Source organism: Manacus vitellinus, unplaced genomic scaffold (genome assembly GCF_001715985.3).
Source record: "Manacus vitellinus isolate BGI_N305 unplaced genomic scaffold, ASM171598v3 scaffold_0_pilon, whole genome shotgun sequence".
NCBI lineage: Eukaryota > Metazoa > Chordata > Aves > Passeriformes > Pipridae > Manacus > Manacus vitellinus.
Window position 1 is genome coordinate 55383841 of NW_021938789.1, and position 16496 is coordinate 55400336.

At 38.0% G+C, this 16496-nt stretch overlaps 1 protein-coding gene across 2 annotated transcripts in view; it reads right to left on the bottom strand.

Moving 5' to 3' along the window:
* Positions 1-16496, bottom strand: part of PTPN13 (protein tyrosine phosphatase non-receptor type 13) — a 92047-nt gene that overhangs the window by 34835 nt on the left and 40716 nt on the right. For both annotated transcript variants that reach the window (XM_018073649.3, XM_018073644.3), the window contains exons 7-16: positions 14773-14868; positions 12965-13064; positions 6648-6867; positions 5109-5183; positions 4824-4998; positions 3886-4039; positions 3590-3728; positions 3017-3169; positions 1667-1849; positions 321-483 (exon numbers count right to left, since the gene is read on the bottom strand). In XM_018073649.3, the coding sequence (XP_017929138.2) occupies positions 321-483; positions 1667-1849; positions 3017-3169; positions 3590-3728; positions 3886-4039; positions 4824-4998; positions 5109-5183; positions 6648-6867; positions 12965-13064; positions 14773-14868 (1458 nt within the window). The remainder of the gene's footprint in view (positions 1-320; positions 484-1666; positions 1850-3016; positions 3170-3589; positions 3729-3885; positions 4040-4823; positions 4999-5108; positions 5184-6647; positions 6868-12964; positions 13065-14772; positions 14869-16496) is intronic.

Genomic DNA, 16496 nt, shown 5'->3' on the forward strand with positions numbered 1-16496 from the left:
TTATTGAAATATCTTGATGTTATTTCTTTAGAAAAAGGCCATTAATCAAAGGGGAAAGCACTATTAGTGAGCTATTTGTAGATTCCTTTTAGTTTAGAGGAGCTGCTGTGCCAGCTTTGTTGTGTTCTCCCAATTCCTTTCCCAACTCCCCCTAAACAAAATCTAAACAAACTTAGCTAGTAGAGTCTCTCCATAGTATAAACCCTCCAAATGTAGAGCTACACATATGTAGCACTCAGAATTACTGAAGTTCAGCTTTTCTCCTTACAAAAATACATACAGATTGCTATTAAAGACCAACACAGTATCACAGTCCTTACCAATGTCCTGAGTGTCTTGATTGCTCTGCCTGGTTCTCATCTGTAGCTGGAACTTATGCTGGGAAGAGCAGAGATGCAAAAGGTACTGGCAAGTCTTACTATTGTCAGTCTGAAAGGCATGCTTGATACCATCTGATGTGTTCTGCAAAGTTATTTTCTTCTTCTACACAATGGAGAAAGAAAAAAGTTGAAGACAATTATTTCTTTTAGCCTACACACAATTTTGCATTTGCTTGTGCACAGTTATAGCATTCAAACTTTCCTGAAGCAAATGATGCACTGATGGGAGATATTTCTGTTAAAATAGGAGTCGAAAGTAATTTGAGATTTACAAAGTATCTCTTTAAAGCTACTTCTGGGCTAGCTGAGATGGTGCTTTATTATTATTTAATCCGTCTCTGTTACTGTTGGTGTTGAGTAGTGACAACCAGCCCTATTACATCTTGCAGGATGGGGTTTTCAAAAGCCCCTGAAGAAGTCACATGGGGTGCTGCCACTCAAGAGAAAAAGAACTAGAAGCCCATCTAATTATGAAATCTATCAGTTAATGTTTCAGGTCTTGAATTTACCTTTTTAGTAATTTTTAAACTTCAGTTTCTCAATTCTAATTAAAATCATATGAAACATGCTGTAGCTTTTCAATAAGGTATCAGCCAGAATTAGAACTACTGTTTTCAATACCTACATAAAGGTAAGCACTTGAAGCTCAATGCCTCATTAAAAACTGACACATGATCACCAGACTATGATGCACCCACTGAAGTTGGCTAGTATTGTCCAGATCAAGTGTCAGCCTTTGTTATCTGTTATCATTTAACTTAACTACTCTTGGAAATATAACAACTTAAAAGCAACACAGGTTTAACTCCTACTGCTTTTTCCAGTACTCAGTCCTCTAAAGCAAGGATTCTCAGTTTGGTGCTCCTTCACCATCCATGCCCCACACAGCAGCATGGGCAGATTGCCCAGAAATGCAGTAAAGGGGCAAAGCTTCTCCCCAAGCTTAGAGTAGCCCTTGATCTATCCTTGTAATAGCTCTTTCCTTAGAAGGCAGGGAAGCCGCATATCACATCAATACAGATTTGCCAAAACACAGGTGGTGCTAAACTCTGTTCTGAGGCTGGAATCTCAACAGCATGGAATGCAAGCTAATAGAAAGAAAAAAATCTCTAAAACATCACAACTCCCATTTCAATCCCATAATACAACAGCCACACAAAATGCAGTCTGATAATGCTGTTAGAATGGCAGCCAAATTTGCAAAAATAACGAACACAAGGCTCACAGTAAAGGGAGACACAAACACAGATGTGTAGACAGAGAGAGAGGAAAAGAGGCCAACTTACACTAAAGGATATTTTCTTTGTCTCTCTCCATGGGAAGCGTAGTACAGGTGTACGGGCACCATTGTGAACTTCAAAAATAACAACTCCTTTGCAGCACACTCCCAGAAGGATACCTGTTTGGGATCTCTTCTCAGGCAACACATGATGAAGGTGAACCCCATATTCTGTAAGCCTCTGACACAACTGTACAGATCAATGCAATGAAACTTCTGTGAGTATGAAGTTAAGGCCAATACAAGTTTTCATACCTCTGTACAAATATTATACTTCTCTAAAAATATTTTCATGTATGTATATATGTGTAGATTTTAGTAAACCAACTGTTATCAAGTAACTGTAACTAGCCAGATGCACTTGTTATTGACACATTTTTAAAACACAGAACTAAATTAACATTGCAATTCTGTGATCACATTAAGGTATCCTAACCACCAAAAGATGGAGTTTCACTCAGCACTCCCAGTCATTCGTTTCTGTTGTCTCTTCACTACTGGTGTAAGAGAGTGATGTAATGAAATCAAAGGAGGGAATCTAATTGCTCCCCCCACCCCCAGTAAGGCTGGGTTTAGCTAGGATCCAGTCCCCTATTCTTGTTTCCTATGGTTAAGTTACAAGAACACTTCTGTGAAATGATGAACAGGCTCAGAAGGGGCCAGGTCAGCCAAGTGCCTCTTCGCGTACTCAAAGAGATTGTGGAAGTACAGCGTGACTGTGGAATTTCAATGTAGTGGTTATTCGGTGTTTCAGCAACAAACCTTCACCCACCAACTCATTTGCAGTCATTGTATCAAGGCAGAACCTAATTATTATCTCAAAAGCAACAGCAGCAAACACTGTAATTAGATTTCTCAATGGTCCTTTTAGAAAAACCCAAATGTATCTGTGATAATAGTTTTCCTATCACCTTACACAGTACCTACACAAGAAATTCTCCTTGGCAGTGCTTCCATGAACAGTATTATCTGTAAGAAAAGTTTTCATAATTTAAATATTTTTTTCTCCTCTAAAGAAAGCACAAAAGATAGGGGAATGCAGGTTGTGCTGCCTCATTAACACAGCTTCCTTCAGAGAAAACACAAGAATAAATAGTTGCTTGTAGCTAGCATGAGCTAAAACACGAAGACTACTGATTGCAAAAAAGTGAGAGAACTTCCCATCTGTTACCATTTATTTTTTGCTTGTTATGATGTGTCTTTTGCAAAAAAAAAAAAAAAAAATCTTTTCAGCTTTCTTCCTTTCAGTGTTACTCAGACTGAGCTGTTTTCCTGGGCTTTGGCTATCCATGCACCCATATTCCAAACAGGAAATTCTTAAGTTACAGATTAAGGAAGCAAATTGCTGCCCACCTACCTTCAGAAATTCTAACTCAGTCTCTTTTTCAGATGCACCCACGTAAGCGCTGTGTAATTTTGGCAGCTCCTCCTTGATGTAGGACAGATCCAGCTTCTCCATCACTCTCGCGGGGACATAGTGTTCTAGTCTGAAATACGACATGCCATGCACCTACAACATGAAACATTTTTGTGATGGCACCTCCACATACTACCCTGTGAGCACAAATGAAGCATAAACATTCATTTTGACAAAGAATTGTACGTTACGAATCATAGGATCAAATGATTCTGAGTAACGGGAGGGAATCAGAATCTCAGCCCTGACCCAGAGCTTAACTTCACATCTGTTTCTTCATATTCAAGCCTGACTCTACTTCCACTGAAAAGAAGGGGTTCAACACCCAGATGTTGAACTAAAGTCTGCAACAACCTGTGTTAGACTGAAAGAACACTTGCTCACAGCAAAACCTGCCAACAGCACATCAGCTGAGCTTCCAGTCCAGCACAGAGCTGTAAAGCATGTGTGGTAGATCACAGTCTTTTAATAAGCAGCAAGATCACAGTTTCAAAGGTGAAACGGATGATGTACCTCTGCCTGGTAATCTCCATACTCAGCTTGGAGAGCTAGGGATGCTAATAACAAGGCTGTCTCATCATCACAGTGCATCCTGTCTTCTAGGATATCCTTTCGCAGCTGTAGGTAATACTGGTGACAGGTCAGCGTATGCCTAGGACAGGAAAATAAAACAGAAACCATGAAAAAAATCCCCCACACTATCTTTGGCACTCTTCCTGTTATAGCAAATTTCCAGTATTTGATTAATAGCCAGTTTCTGTCCATAAATTTAGGGCTCAAGGGGTTAAAAAAGAATTTCATACACTCACTGTATCAGACTGACATCATCCACAAAAAACTTTATGCGAAAAAACAGAGTGAAGTTGACAGGAGGCTTGTTCTTTTTCTTTGGTTCTTCTTTCCATCCTTCTGGAGCTACTTTACTTAGCTTTATGTCAGGATCAACGAAGAAAAATTCATTGTCTGCCATGAATGTTAAAGGGAAGCACATTGGTAAAAACATTAAAACCAAATATATTTTCCAGTTGGAGGATAAAAACCATATTTATAACTCTAAATAGGAAGGTTTTCTCTTGACTAGTAATGACTTATAAGCACAATATATATTATAGGGAATACTGAATAGGGGCTGAAGACATAATTTTATAGTTATCCTGAAAACACCAATATGGAAAAAAAATATTAAGTTACCTTCTTGGATAATAGGAGTTAGGGGTTTTTTTTAAATGTACAAGTTCTTATCCCAGAGGAAATCCAAAATCTGTCAGTCCTTTCTTCCCTTACTATTTCTGTCCAATTTACATTTCTGAAAAGTGTTTAAGAGTACCAGCAGCCTGTCACGGAGTAAGCTTGTGAGCTGCTAATAGCTTCTATGTCATGCCAATACTGTAAAGGCTACAATTCTTCAACAGCCTGTGAGACAGGCCAACAAGAAACTTGGATTAGTTTTCCCAGAATGACCTTCTACCCAGTGGGGAAAAAGAGTATTCAATCAATAGCAAAAACTAATAGCTCAGGAGCAACTCCCTCTATAGCTCAGGAGCAACTCCCTCTATAGGCATCTCCCTCTATAGCAGGAGCCTTCCTCTGCATCACAAAGGGTTTGCCTCCACCACAGGCTGCAGCATTCCTAAGCTGTACTAACCCAAAGCCCTTTTGTGTCCTCTGAGGGAGGCAGTCTCTCAACACCATGTAGCTAATTCCTCTTATTCTGTACCTGTCAAATACATCAAATCATTATTCTTACCTCTTAAAGTAGCCAATCCAAAGAAATGATGCTCCACCAAGCCAATATGGGCAACAACCATATCAAAGACATCTTTACATATTGTTTTGGTATCACAGGTCAGCTCCAGCTTCTGCCCGCTTAGAAGCATCACATTCACTTTTCGCCTGGTGTCATCGCTCTTTCCTTTCTTAGTCTGCATTTTGTGAAATTAAATTCTCTCAACATTCACACTTGTGATAAAACCACATTTGTTGGTTTCACACACTTCCCCTGCCTCAGATGGCTGAACAGCCCCTTTCTTACCAAGATAGACTTCGGTAGATCCAAGGAGACGAACGGCTCAATCGTCATTTTCACAAACTCTGGGCCAAAGAAATTCTGCAAATCACAAAAGAGTATGAATGAACACTGCGGTGCTGGAACAAGAGGTTGAGGCACAGTTAACTCCAAATGCAAAAGAGAAACCGAAGTCTGAAATTAGAAAATTGCACTGAATTCCTTCACTGAAGTGCTAAGCCTAAATAACATGATTTTGCCAGCATGAGTGCCAGACACCACCGGCAAGTTACAGTGTCGGTGACATTATTACACTGTATATTTTCCTTCCTTTGCCGGACAAAAAGCAAATGGTGGAGTATTTGTCTTCCTTTTAAATACATGAGTTGTATACTGGGACCATCTGGGCTTATCTTGGTAAGGAACTGCCTGACAGCACTAAGATTTTCCGCACTGGTGACAATTCCAGCTTGACAAATCTCTGCCTATGACACACAAGTCTCATCTCTTGAAGTCTGAAATGTTTCAGCCTAGTTCTATCTATCAAGTAGATATCCTGGCCAATTTCTGTCTGCCTGTAGACAAATAAATGTTCTAATAATTCACCCTATAAACTACAGGAGTTTCTCTGTCCAAACTGTTATAGGAAGTCCTCTACCCACTTCAATATCACAAGTGGGCCAAGATTCACCTTTTGAGGGAAAACCTTCATTGGCAACTGCCTACTACCTCCTGTGTACCAAATGCAAAACATTTGCACATAAACCTCTTAGGGTTTGGAGGGCAGAGAGGGGAACCACCCTGGTTAATTAAAGCCCACATGAACTAACTCATCAGAATGCTATGGATTGGAGACAGATACAGGAGCTATTACCCTGTATTAGGGCAGCAAATCCCTGAGTCTTGTTTCAAGTTTTCTTATCCTTATTAAAAGAAAAAAATATCCAGTTCACAGAAAGTAGCAGCAGAGGGCATCAAGCCATCATCTCTTTTACACATCAGACATTCTATTTACCTATATACCTGTCTCCCTCTTTCTCTGTAATCTTATATTTTGTTCACATGCCAAGACAGTTGGGAAAGCAAAGGGGAGTTTGCATGGGGATTCAGGGTGAACCTAAGGGCCAAATGAATCCTCTCTCTCTTTCTTTACCTTCCCAATTTGTTCATTTAATAACCTTTGATGCTGGTGGGACAGATCCATATTCCACTAAGAGAAATGCAAATGAAGTGGCTGAAAAGACCACAGAATACAGAAGAAAATCTACACCTTACCTTTGTTAGGACACTATATTGTTTAATTGATACAACTGTCAAGCCTTGTTGCCTGTTTTAGCATCTCTTGATACCACTTTAGGCTCTGCAGCCACTAATGGCAAAAAATCTCATAACTTCACCCTGTGAGAGTAGTCCTTTCTCATCAGGGCAACAACAAACACCTAGTATTTAATTGCTGATGATTATTTATTACAGGACCCAGTTCATGAGTCCCACATACTAGAGTTTCAGTCAAGCCACTGCTCTGTTTGGATGAAAATAAGAGTTCACCTGAGATCAGGGCATTACCCTCAGTTTTCTTTGTGTCATGGCTGTTTCCAGGGCTATTTCTCTCAGTGGATCTCTGGTGATGTCGAGCACTGAGGATCTAATTGCATCTCCTGGGTAGAGGTTAGGTCGAGACTGCCTGAGAGCCATTCTAGCCTGCAGTTGCATCATTTCTTCTTCCTGACGCTTCAACATCACTTCTTGACTTATTAGTTTGCCTTCAAATGGTGCTTCATGTTGCCTATAGGATAGTCAGAGGGGATGACAGACATTAATAGGTATGCCTAAGACATTCTGCTGCTTTAAGCACATTCCCAAGTGGAAACACGGAACACAAAAACTAGTTATCAAACAGAACATGGAACACATTTATTAAGCAGCCAGGAGGTTAGCCCTGTGCATCAATATAGAAATTGAGCAAACATGCCAAGTTCCTAGAGCTGCCTGTCATTTATTCATATTAAAATAAAGGTTCAGCTGCAGTGGAAAAAATACTTGACACTACCAACCCAGTGAATCAGCACAAAACCAGTGAGGCACACAGGAGGAAGAAAAATATCAATGCTTTAAAAACATCTTAATTTCTGTGTTCAAGCAGGGACTGTGAAAAAGGTATGCTCAAAAATATACTGTTGAAGAAATAAACTGAAATGATAGTGTCCTTTATATTGCTCCAAACACTTTCTATGTTTGCATGGGCCTGCTATTTATTCCCTGATTTCTCCTGAGCAGAAGTATAGCCTGAGATATTTACATAAATATTTCATATGTATTAACATTCTACATACTTAATTATTCTAAATATCATCCTCTAATGTTTTCATAATCTTATTTTGCTTAAAATAGTTCCTTTTCTTTTAAATTCCCAAGAACAGCCTGACTGATACACAGTCACCACAAAGACTAATTTAGAGTCTAAATTGATAATCTGAAGGAAAAGACAAGAAAAAAGCTAACAAAAACCGCATCAGTATTCCAGAAAAACACAGCAATCTATCCTCAAGTTCTTTTCTCAACAGCTATGGATCCCAAAAATCCTATCAGTTTTATTCTCTGTGGAAGGAAAGAATTTCATGTCCCATTTTGGGTGAACAAAAGCCATTTTTTAATTTGAAAAATGAAAAAGGTGGTTAAGAAATGAGAAGAACAGAGAAATCCAAGCAATTCTAAGCTCAGTGTTTACCATACATCTAAACTGAGCAATGAAAAACATGAAAAAGCAAAGAAAATGTTTAGAAGCCTGCATATCATTGCATTTAAGTTGAGAAATACAGATAAATTTAGAGTAAGTCCCGCAGTGATACTGATATACAGTCCTTTATAGTAAGGTAATCTACAGACTCAAAGACATTCCATTTATATAACCTACTTTTCAATTTATTTCAGAAGAACCTAAAAGATATGATTGATGAATGAGAAATCACTTAATAAACCTGTCCAGACAGTAGAGTTTTCTACGCTTGGTGGATATGATTTCAAATTCTATTTTCATCTTGTTACAAAGTTACTAATGAATACCAGTATTATGAACAGTGCACCACCTTCTCTTTATTTTTTTAATAGTCAGGTGTCATTGGTTAGCATATAAAACCAGCATTAAAATAAGAAATATACAAGAAGAGAATGATGCTTAAATGAATTTCAAATGAAATTTCAGGGAAGACACAAAGTAATTAGAGAAAAATGTATTAATGTAAGCCCACTGTTCTTTCCATTGTGCAGGGCTTTCACAGCATTGTTTCCCTTCTCTCTCCTCTGTTTCTTTCTGCAACAGACTTAATCATGTGCACCTAAAAGGACAAAGTAATGAGGAAAGGTCTCAGACCTGCTAAGACATGTGCACATGCTTAGCTTTTCACCATGAAGAAACCTATTAGGATTGACATATATGGGAATATTGACAATGAACCAAGTTAAATACACCCACAAGAGCCCTTCAGATCAAGGTCTAAGGATGGGCTCTGAAATAAAACAAAAACAAACACTTTCTGAACATAAATATCTATGAATTATCAAAGGCTATAAGAAAACGACAGACATGTTGCAACTGGCTCTATCTGAAAATGCTTGCTACTGTGAAAACATCTACTGCAGAAAAAAAATCTTGCCTTTTTAATAACATACAGCTCTATGTAATAGAGGCAATGAAGTTTTTGTCCTTAGGTTGCTTTTATCATCTTTGTTGACATGTGCTAGTTTCTCTGAAAATTGGAGTGGGTGTGGGGTGTCCGTGGAGGAAGCTCAAAAACCTAATGGTTTAAAATTCTTCCTAACTTAGCACTGTCACCAACCATAAATCTGCATCCTTCGGCATCCTGGGTAAGCAAAATTTACTCTGGCTTGGTCAGACTGCCAGTTTTCTATGGGGGGGTTACAGCACAATTCACTCTTTGGGTTCCAAGACAAGGAAATACTGTTGACATATATGGGTAGAGCTCTTTCGTGAAGTTCGGAATATGCAAGTATTGTTACTCCAACAACAACAACAAAAAAGTCTAAATTACATTCCTAGTAGATAACATCATAAGAGTGTGTTTTGTGTGGTGCTTCATCAGACAAGTAGTTGGCTGCTACTCTGTATTTTCAGCAGTGTCTGACTGTAAATGAGAACCTCACAGTTACTTATTAACCTGAAGATGGTAGGGGAGCAGTCACCTGGAAGGCTGATGCCTTTAAAAAATGGAAGAGAATTAACTCTTCCCCTAGTGTACTTACCAAGAAATTAGCAGGTATTGGATCAGAGAAGGAAGTTGGAAGAAGGGAAGCAGGTAGGCATTCTCTAATGATTAGTGCAGTGGAAAGGTCAGGAATGGACTGAGAAAGGATGGATGTCTTTTGGTAAGGTAGGAAGGATATGAAAAATGAAGTCTACTGGAAGGAAAAGGCAACAGAAGGAAGAGATCCATGTCAGCTGCTGCTCCTAGAGAGAAAAAGGAAGAAACAGTAAAGGAAGAAAAAGAAAACAAAAGAAAAAAAAAGGGGAAAAAAAGGAAAAAAATAAGGAATATAAGAAGCAAAGAGGAAACAAGAGACAAGCCATTGCCACAAGGAATGTACTCCAAGAAGTTTAAAGGATAACAACAGTCACAGACCACGAGAAGGGTTTGAATATACTCTGGTTGTACTACTGAACATCTATGGCTTCTGCTAATTTAAGAACAGGTCACCTCTCCCAAACAGCACAAGCTGCTCTGGCTGATAACTGAACAGCTTCACTGCTCTCTTTTTTTTTTTTTAAAAAGACTCCCTCAAATACAAATCCCCCTATTTGATTTACAACTCAACTTTATAAGGATAATTCCATGGATAATTACACAGACTGACTAAGAACATATCACAGGATCAGAAAAATTAGTATGTACTGAAGTACAGATGATATCTCTCTAACAGAGAGTAAAACACCAAAACATGCTCCAAAGTGCTGAAGGAATTTAAGAAATGGATTAAGCTGCATATACTTCCCCAAATCTTGGAATTATATGAGCAGCCAAAGCATGTAAACTCTGAGAATCTGCTCCTTGGAACTACTTGTTATCACTAGTTTTACTTTGAGAGCCGAGGGGTTTTAAGTTATAAAAAACACAGTCTGTTCCAAGACAGGGCATTTTAAAGCAGCAACATGCAAAGTTCTGGATAAAAATACTAAGTTACTTTCTTAGAAATTCCCTGCTTAGCTAACTACCCTATTGGATTGCATTCCTTTTACACTTGTTAGCACTGGAAAGTTTTAATAGTTGCTGTAGTAAGACAGAGAGAGCACACTGTTTTCTCTTCAGAACACATAATTAATAGGTATTATATAACTATTACTACAGGACTGAATTCTGCTTTGGCTGCTTTTCTGTTTCTGAACAGGTCTAAAAAAAAGGTTAGTAAAATCAAGCCTTCGCCCTCACTTTTTTGGTATTGGATATACATACTACTCTGGTACTTAGGTTAATAAAAAACTTATTCACCTTATGAAAATGGGGAAACAGTTATGAAAATCAGTAAAGAACTATCTGTGGTACTGTACCATGACATTTCTGTGCAAGTGCAGAGTGGTATCTTTTAGCACAAGCACAGAGAAAAGAACAAGTAGAAACAGGAGATTCAAAAAAATATTATTATTATTTTAAAGATAAGACTGTATAGTTACATAAATGTAAAATTCATTCTATTACTAAACACAACAGGTAAGTCTATGCTACAGTTGCAAATCAAGATTTTCCTTCTAGATTTCTCATGTATACAAATTATGTCCATTAAAGGTACCAGTCTCAACATAGTAATAAAAAATAATGTGAAACGAACCATGAGAAACCCTGTACTGTTTTACCTTGCCATTTTCACTCACATAATAGGTCCAATTCATTTACAGCAACAACTCATTTACAATGTGACTCATTTACATACCACATACTACTTTCTGTTTCTGAAACATTTTGTAAATAGAAACAAAAGTTCTCTATAAGCATCCACAAATTACTGCTGTTTTATTTTGAAGCACAGTTACAGCGCTGAATGGGCTATTTGCTGGGTTCAAGACAAAGCAGAATGAAGGTTGACTTGGGAGTTTTCATCAAAAGGGAAAAAAAACCCCAACTATGATACATAAGTTATGAAAGCTATATGCTCATTCTGTACACACAGTAGTAACAGTCTGCCTTGTCATTTTAGAGTGGTGCTAAGACAGCATAAAACACCAAGTAGAAATTTACAGTTCTTGAACAGGGTTACACAGGTTATAAACCAATATCCCACCCCCTTGAAAGTCTGCCCTAAAAGCACACATATTAACCAAAATCCTCTTATGTGAAGGCAGGATGGATTTCTAAGACTGCTTGGACACTGCAGATTAACATATATGACGTTACACAGGTAGATCCCATATTCCTGACAACAAACCAGTATGGACTTAGTTAAGCAATGCCTAAATACTTCTTCCCTGCAAGAAATGCCAATATGTACATTTCTAGATTACTTTGCATTTCTCAGGCAAAGTGCAAGTAGTAAGAAAACCAATAAGCATAAACCAATGCATCAGATAACTGAAAGCTGCAAGATTTCCAAGTAACTGTTCCCTTGTTCACCTGCAGCGAGATACAGTTCATTTGAGACCCTGCCTTACTCAGATCCATTTATGGCACACAATACAGTGCAAGAAGCAGACACTCATTTACTTTCATCTCCATGTTCAAAGCATAGCTCTAAGTCCCATTCACTGCACATTACCCTAGGTGTTAAAAGAATGTGGAGGACATATTTGTCAGTCTTGCCATATCACCCGACACAGCTCCAATCTTCAGACATCTCCAGGTTTCTTTAATAGAATAGAACAGCATTCCCCTCCAGCTTATGCCAAAAATATCCTAATATCGAGCACAGCAGCAATCTTTCTCTTGGTCTACAGCATACAAAGCAAAAAGCTGCCCATTGTTGTAATGTGATGAAGAGGGAAGAAGGGAAGGAAAGAAATGTGTCTTTATTTTTCTTTCCTTACAACAAAAATAACTTGCATCATTTTGATATAATATTCCAATTAGGTATCTTGCAGGGACCAGAAGAAAATTTTCCATCCAAAGGTCAGTGTCAATAAAAATTCTCAAAGCTTTAGAATAAAACCACTCTCAAAACATAACAGGTATGGCAACATATGCTTCTGCTGTAAAAAGGTGCTGTATTAAGGTGATGTTCAAAGTAGAACCTACTTTTTAAAGCTGTAGGGATGAACAGCACTTGAAAAAATAAAACCTCAAAAGATGTAATATTTGAATACACAGCACAGCAAAGTAATTTCCAAAAAGCATAAACTATTACTGAATTGGCCTGTCTAATCAGTGCTGAGGTGTTAAAAAAAATTAATTCAAACACAAAAACATAAAGTAAGAGTTCTTCAGAATAGCCAACCAAATTTATAGTTTTTGACTTATTTCAAAGAAATAAACATTATAATTGCCTTATTAAATGAAAGAAATGCAAGTTAATCTGTATTAATATCAATACTTTCTAAACATTTATTTTAGAAAAGTACAATAAAAAAATAATTAAATATTTCCAAGCAGACCGTAGCCCCTGCTCTTCTGACAGATATAACAATTTGATAAGAGTTCAACCCAGTCTCCAATAAATATGGGAACTGAATCTGGACTCCTAACTTACCTCTACATCACAGTGCATCATGAGACTTTTACTTCAGAATGCAATATATAGTTCTATTTTCATGCCAGTACAAAGTGCCATTTTTTTAACCTTAAGCAGAAGTTGGGATGGGAGTGAAAAACTTTACTTGCAGATTTAGAATAGGTTCTTTGATAAAGACAGAGCACTTCAAGACATACTGTTTTCACGGAGTTTACCTTGCTCTCTGAGAATTAGCTTGACTTGATGTGGAGATATCATCAGCACCTGATAACACACCACTGGCATCATCTCTCTTGAAGCCTTCATTTCTTCTCACTAACAAACCAAAAGACAAATTAATACCTGACTGACAAGAAAGTGCACAGAGTAATCCCATCTAAAAATCAAGGACTTTTCAGTCATATGAGATTACTTAGAAGGAATCAAATTCATGTGTTCTGCACAATGGCATTACAGTATCAAACAAACCAGTATTACGAAGTTCATTTCAGTTTTCAAAGCTATCTTACAGTTTTCCCCCAACAAAGATAGCTGATGGTCCTTTAAAGAAGAATACTAAGGAAAGCCTAAAAGAAATCACAATTAAAAAAAACCCCACATCCAATTGCAAAGACACCTTCCCAAGGTAACACATTTCCTCATCAGCCATGAGTTGAGTCATATACATACATACATGGCAGAGACATCATAAGAAACCACTCCAGAACAGAAAGAGAGCAGCTAACTCATTATGCATCCAGTTCACAAGAAGGGAGGTAAGAAACCAGGCACTGAACTCCTGATTTTTATCCCTGGATTCTCACTCCTGATCATAATTCATAAAAAAAAATTATTTTTTCTTTTGGCAATATACTAACCTGCCATTCTCTTCATAGTAGTTACCTTCTTTGCTGACATATCTTCCTGTAGCAGCAGCTGAGATGCTGCACTTAGAGCTTGATTTTGCAAACTACTGCTCTTGTACTGTAGCCCCAGTAAACAGAGCTGGCAGGAGAGCTCTTGCAGAACACATTACAGCTGCACTGACTTCGAAATAGGTCTTTTTGACAGTCATTTCACTGAGTTCAGAAATACTACTACTGGTAGCCAGAAAGTAGCTTTATCTTGCCTGTAAAACTTAGGAGTTGTTGACTTTGGACTGGAACACCTAAGCAGTCTGTTCTAAATGGCGAGCAAGTGAAGGGAAATGCATTACAGGAGCCTCAATACTTGTTACTGCTCCTTATGCTTCTGGCTCAGTAAGCAGAAGGATAGACAACCCCAAAGAAGGTTGAGAGAGCAGTCAGTACAGGGAGGCTGTGCTGGCATTCTGTACATACAGAATACATACAGTGCAGCTATACTCTAGTTGCCTATCTATTGTTTTCTTTACTAATTTTTCACGACATGATTTGCCTCCATTACTTATAATGATTCACCAAGATGGTTTTTCCTGCCATATATCAGCGAACAACACTTTGTACCATTTACTGCTTTTTCAAGCCACTGATTTAATAGAAATTACTTAAATTTATCATACTAACAGCCTGTACTATACATAGTACTTTTGCATTACACTGAAATCCTTGGCATATAAACTATCAACAAACTTAACCCTCATAGCAAAACTCACTGATATAAAAATAATTAAACCATGTATGTCCCAAAGCTTTTGAAATTTACTGTCATTGTACACTTATAACTTGATCGGTTTTGTGCCTCTGAAGACAGCATGAAGTTTAAAAAAACCACTCTAGTAAAAAGTTAACCATTTCCAGCTTTTCCTACCAAGTTCCCTCCCAGAGTGCTAAATGTCAAAGTCATTTCTGAACAGACTGACAATTATGCTGATCTGTACACAATGTTGTAATTACATCATCTTACAACTTTGTATCAGTGGTAATTATCAAGCCTCCTACTAAAGACTGAACTTGATACTTTTGGGGTCTGTTTTTCATCTTGAACTTTTTTCTTTAGGTTTTTTGTTTGTCTGTTTGGTTGGCTTGGTGGGGGTTTTTTTCCCTTTTTTAAACATAGGTCTTACCTTGCCTGAAATCTGGTTCTGAAGAAATAACAGATGGACTTTCACTTGAAGTACTATAAACGTCGCTGTGATAAGACTTGTACCTTCTCAAAGGCTCTGAAAGTTTAAATCAGGGTATCAGAAATGCAAAAACCAAACACAAATGAACGTTTGAAATTTTTAAATATATTTTCAAAACATGTTAAAATGCCCATCTGTGGCCATGGAGTCTAAAAGCAAACACTGCTGTGCAGTTCCATCCTGTTCCTGTAGTCTGAGGGTTCTGTGGTCTGCCAGGCCCCTCTTGGCTATCCTAACAGAGCCACCTCCTCTGAACTTCTCTCTCATCATCACTTAGAAGTTAAAACTAATATTTTAAAAACCCCAACAAAACCCAAGATGAAAACTGATCCCTCCTGCAAACAAAACTGATATAAACATTTCACGTGCACCTCCAGTGTGTAAAGCAACTACCATAACTTGGTGCCTGGTTTCTTCATGATGTAAAAAAGAAAAATATCCACACAGACAAAGCAGGCACTGGAAAATTAATATTCAGCTCATCTTTGACATCCACAAAATATGATTAACAATCAATTAGTAAACCCCTAGAGGATATTTAATTAACCAGAACAGCTAAACTGATGTGATGAGAAATCAATACAGCAGTCTCACTTCCTACTCTCAGGGGATTATTAAAATAACATACTGGAGCACAGGATTCCACAGAAGGGGGCATGTACTTGACATTTGCAACAATCTCCCAGAACTTTGGCACAAGCCAACAAACAAGCAAAAAATGTGCATAAAAGCAGAACACAAAGCAATCTTCAGAATACCAATGCTTCACTGTCAAAGTCAGAGAAAACTTCTGGTGTCTTTCTCTGTTGAAGGTTGCTTCTGGTCTGACTATAGTTCATGTTTTTGAAAACAGAAGTGATGATAAAAACACATGTAACTGCTGTGAAAACAAGTGTGAGTCACTATAGCAAGGAACATACAATGCAAGAATACAAAATGGGGAATACATGAGCAGGTATGCCTGGAGGCTGCAAAAAGGAAATTGGAAGTTCCAACTTCCCACATCCAGAAAACAAAACGCCTGGTGAAAAATTCTGAGAGAACAATAAACCTGCAGCATAACTTGTGTTAGGTCAGAGAACAAGTTAGTCAACAATATTACTCAGACTTCATACAGAAGCAGGGAAAATTCCAAATAGGAAAAAAGCATTAAAAGATATAAGATAATGCAGTAGAACAAGACTGAAGACTCGTTCATGTTCACATTGGACTATCTGTTTTCAGAACCTTCCTTCTCAACAGCCAGGATCAGCTCACTTGAGCTGTGCAGGGATTCTTTAAGAAAACTGGGAAAAGCAAGCAAAGTTGCCAATGAACCCATGAAACCAACAGCTCCCAGCAGCCCACCCCAGTTGCACAGTTTAGCAGCATAAAACCCAATTAACATTTCACATTACTCTCAGAAATGAGCAATATGGTTTGCATATATGCAAACTAATCTACAGCAAGATGAAGAGAATTCACTGGTGGAGGGGTGTGGGAGCAGTGAGGTTGCTTCAATCTTTCACAATGGCTACTTTCAGCATTCTGGATTTTACAACAAAGAAATCTACCCCCAGTCTAGCAATTACTTGCCTAACAAGGGAAATAAAAACCAAATTCAGTGGGTAGCTTTTGGAGATTTATTTTTAAACTGCTCCCAGCCCTATAAGTGAGGCATCAAT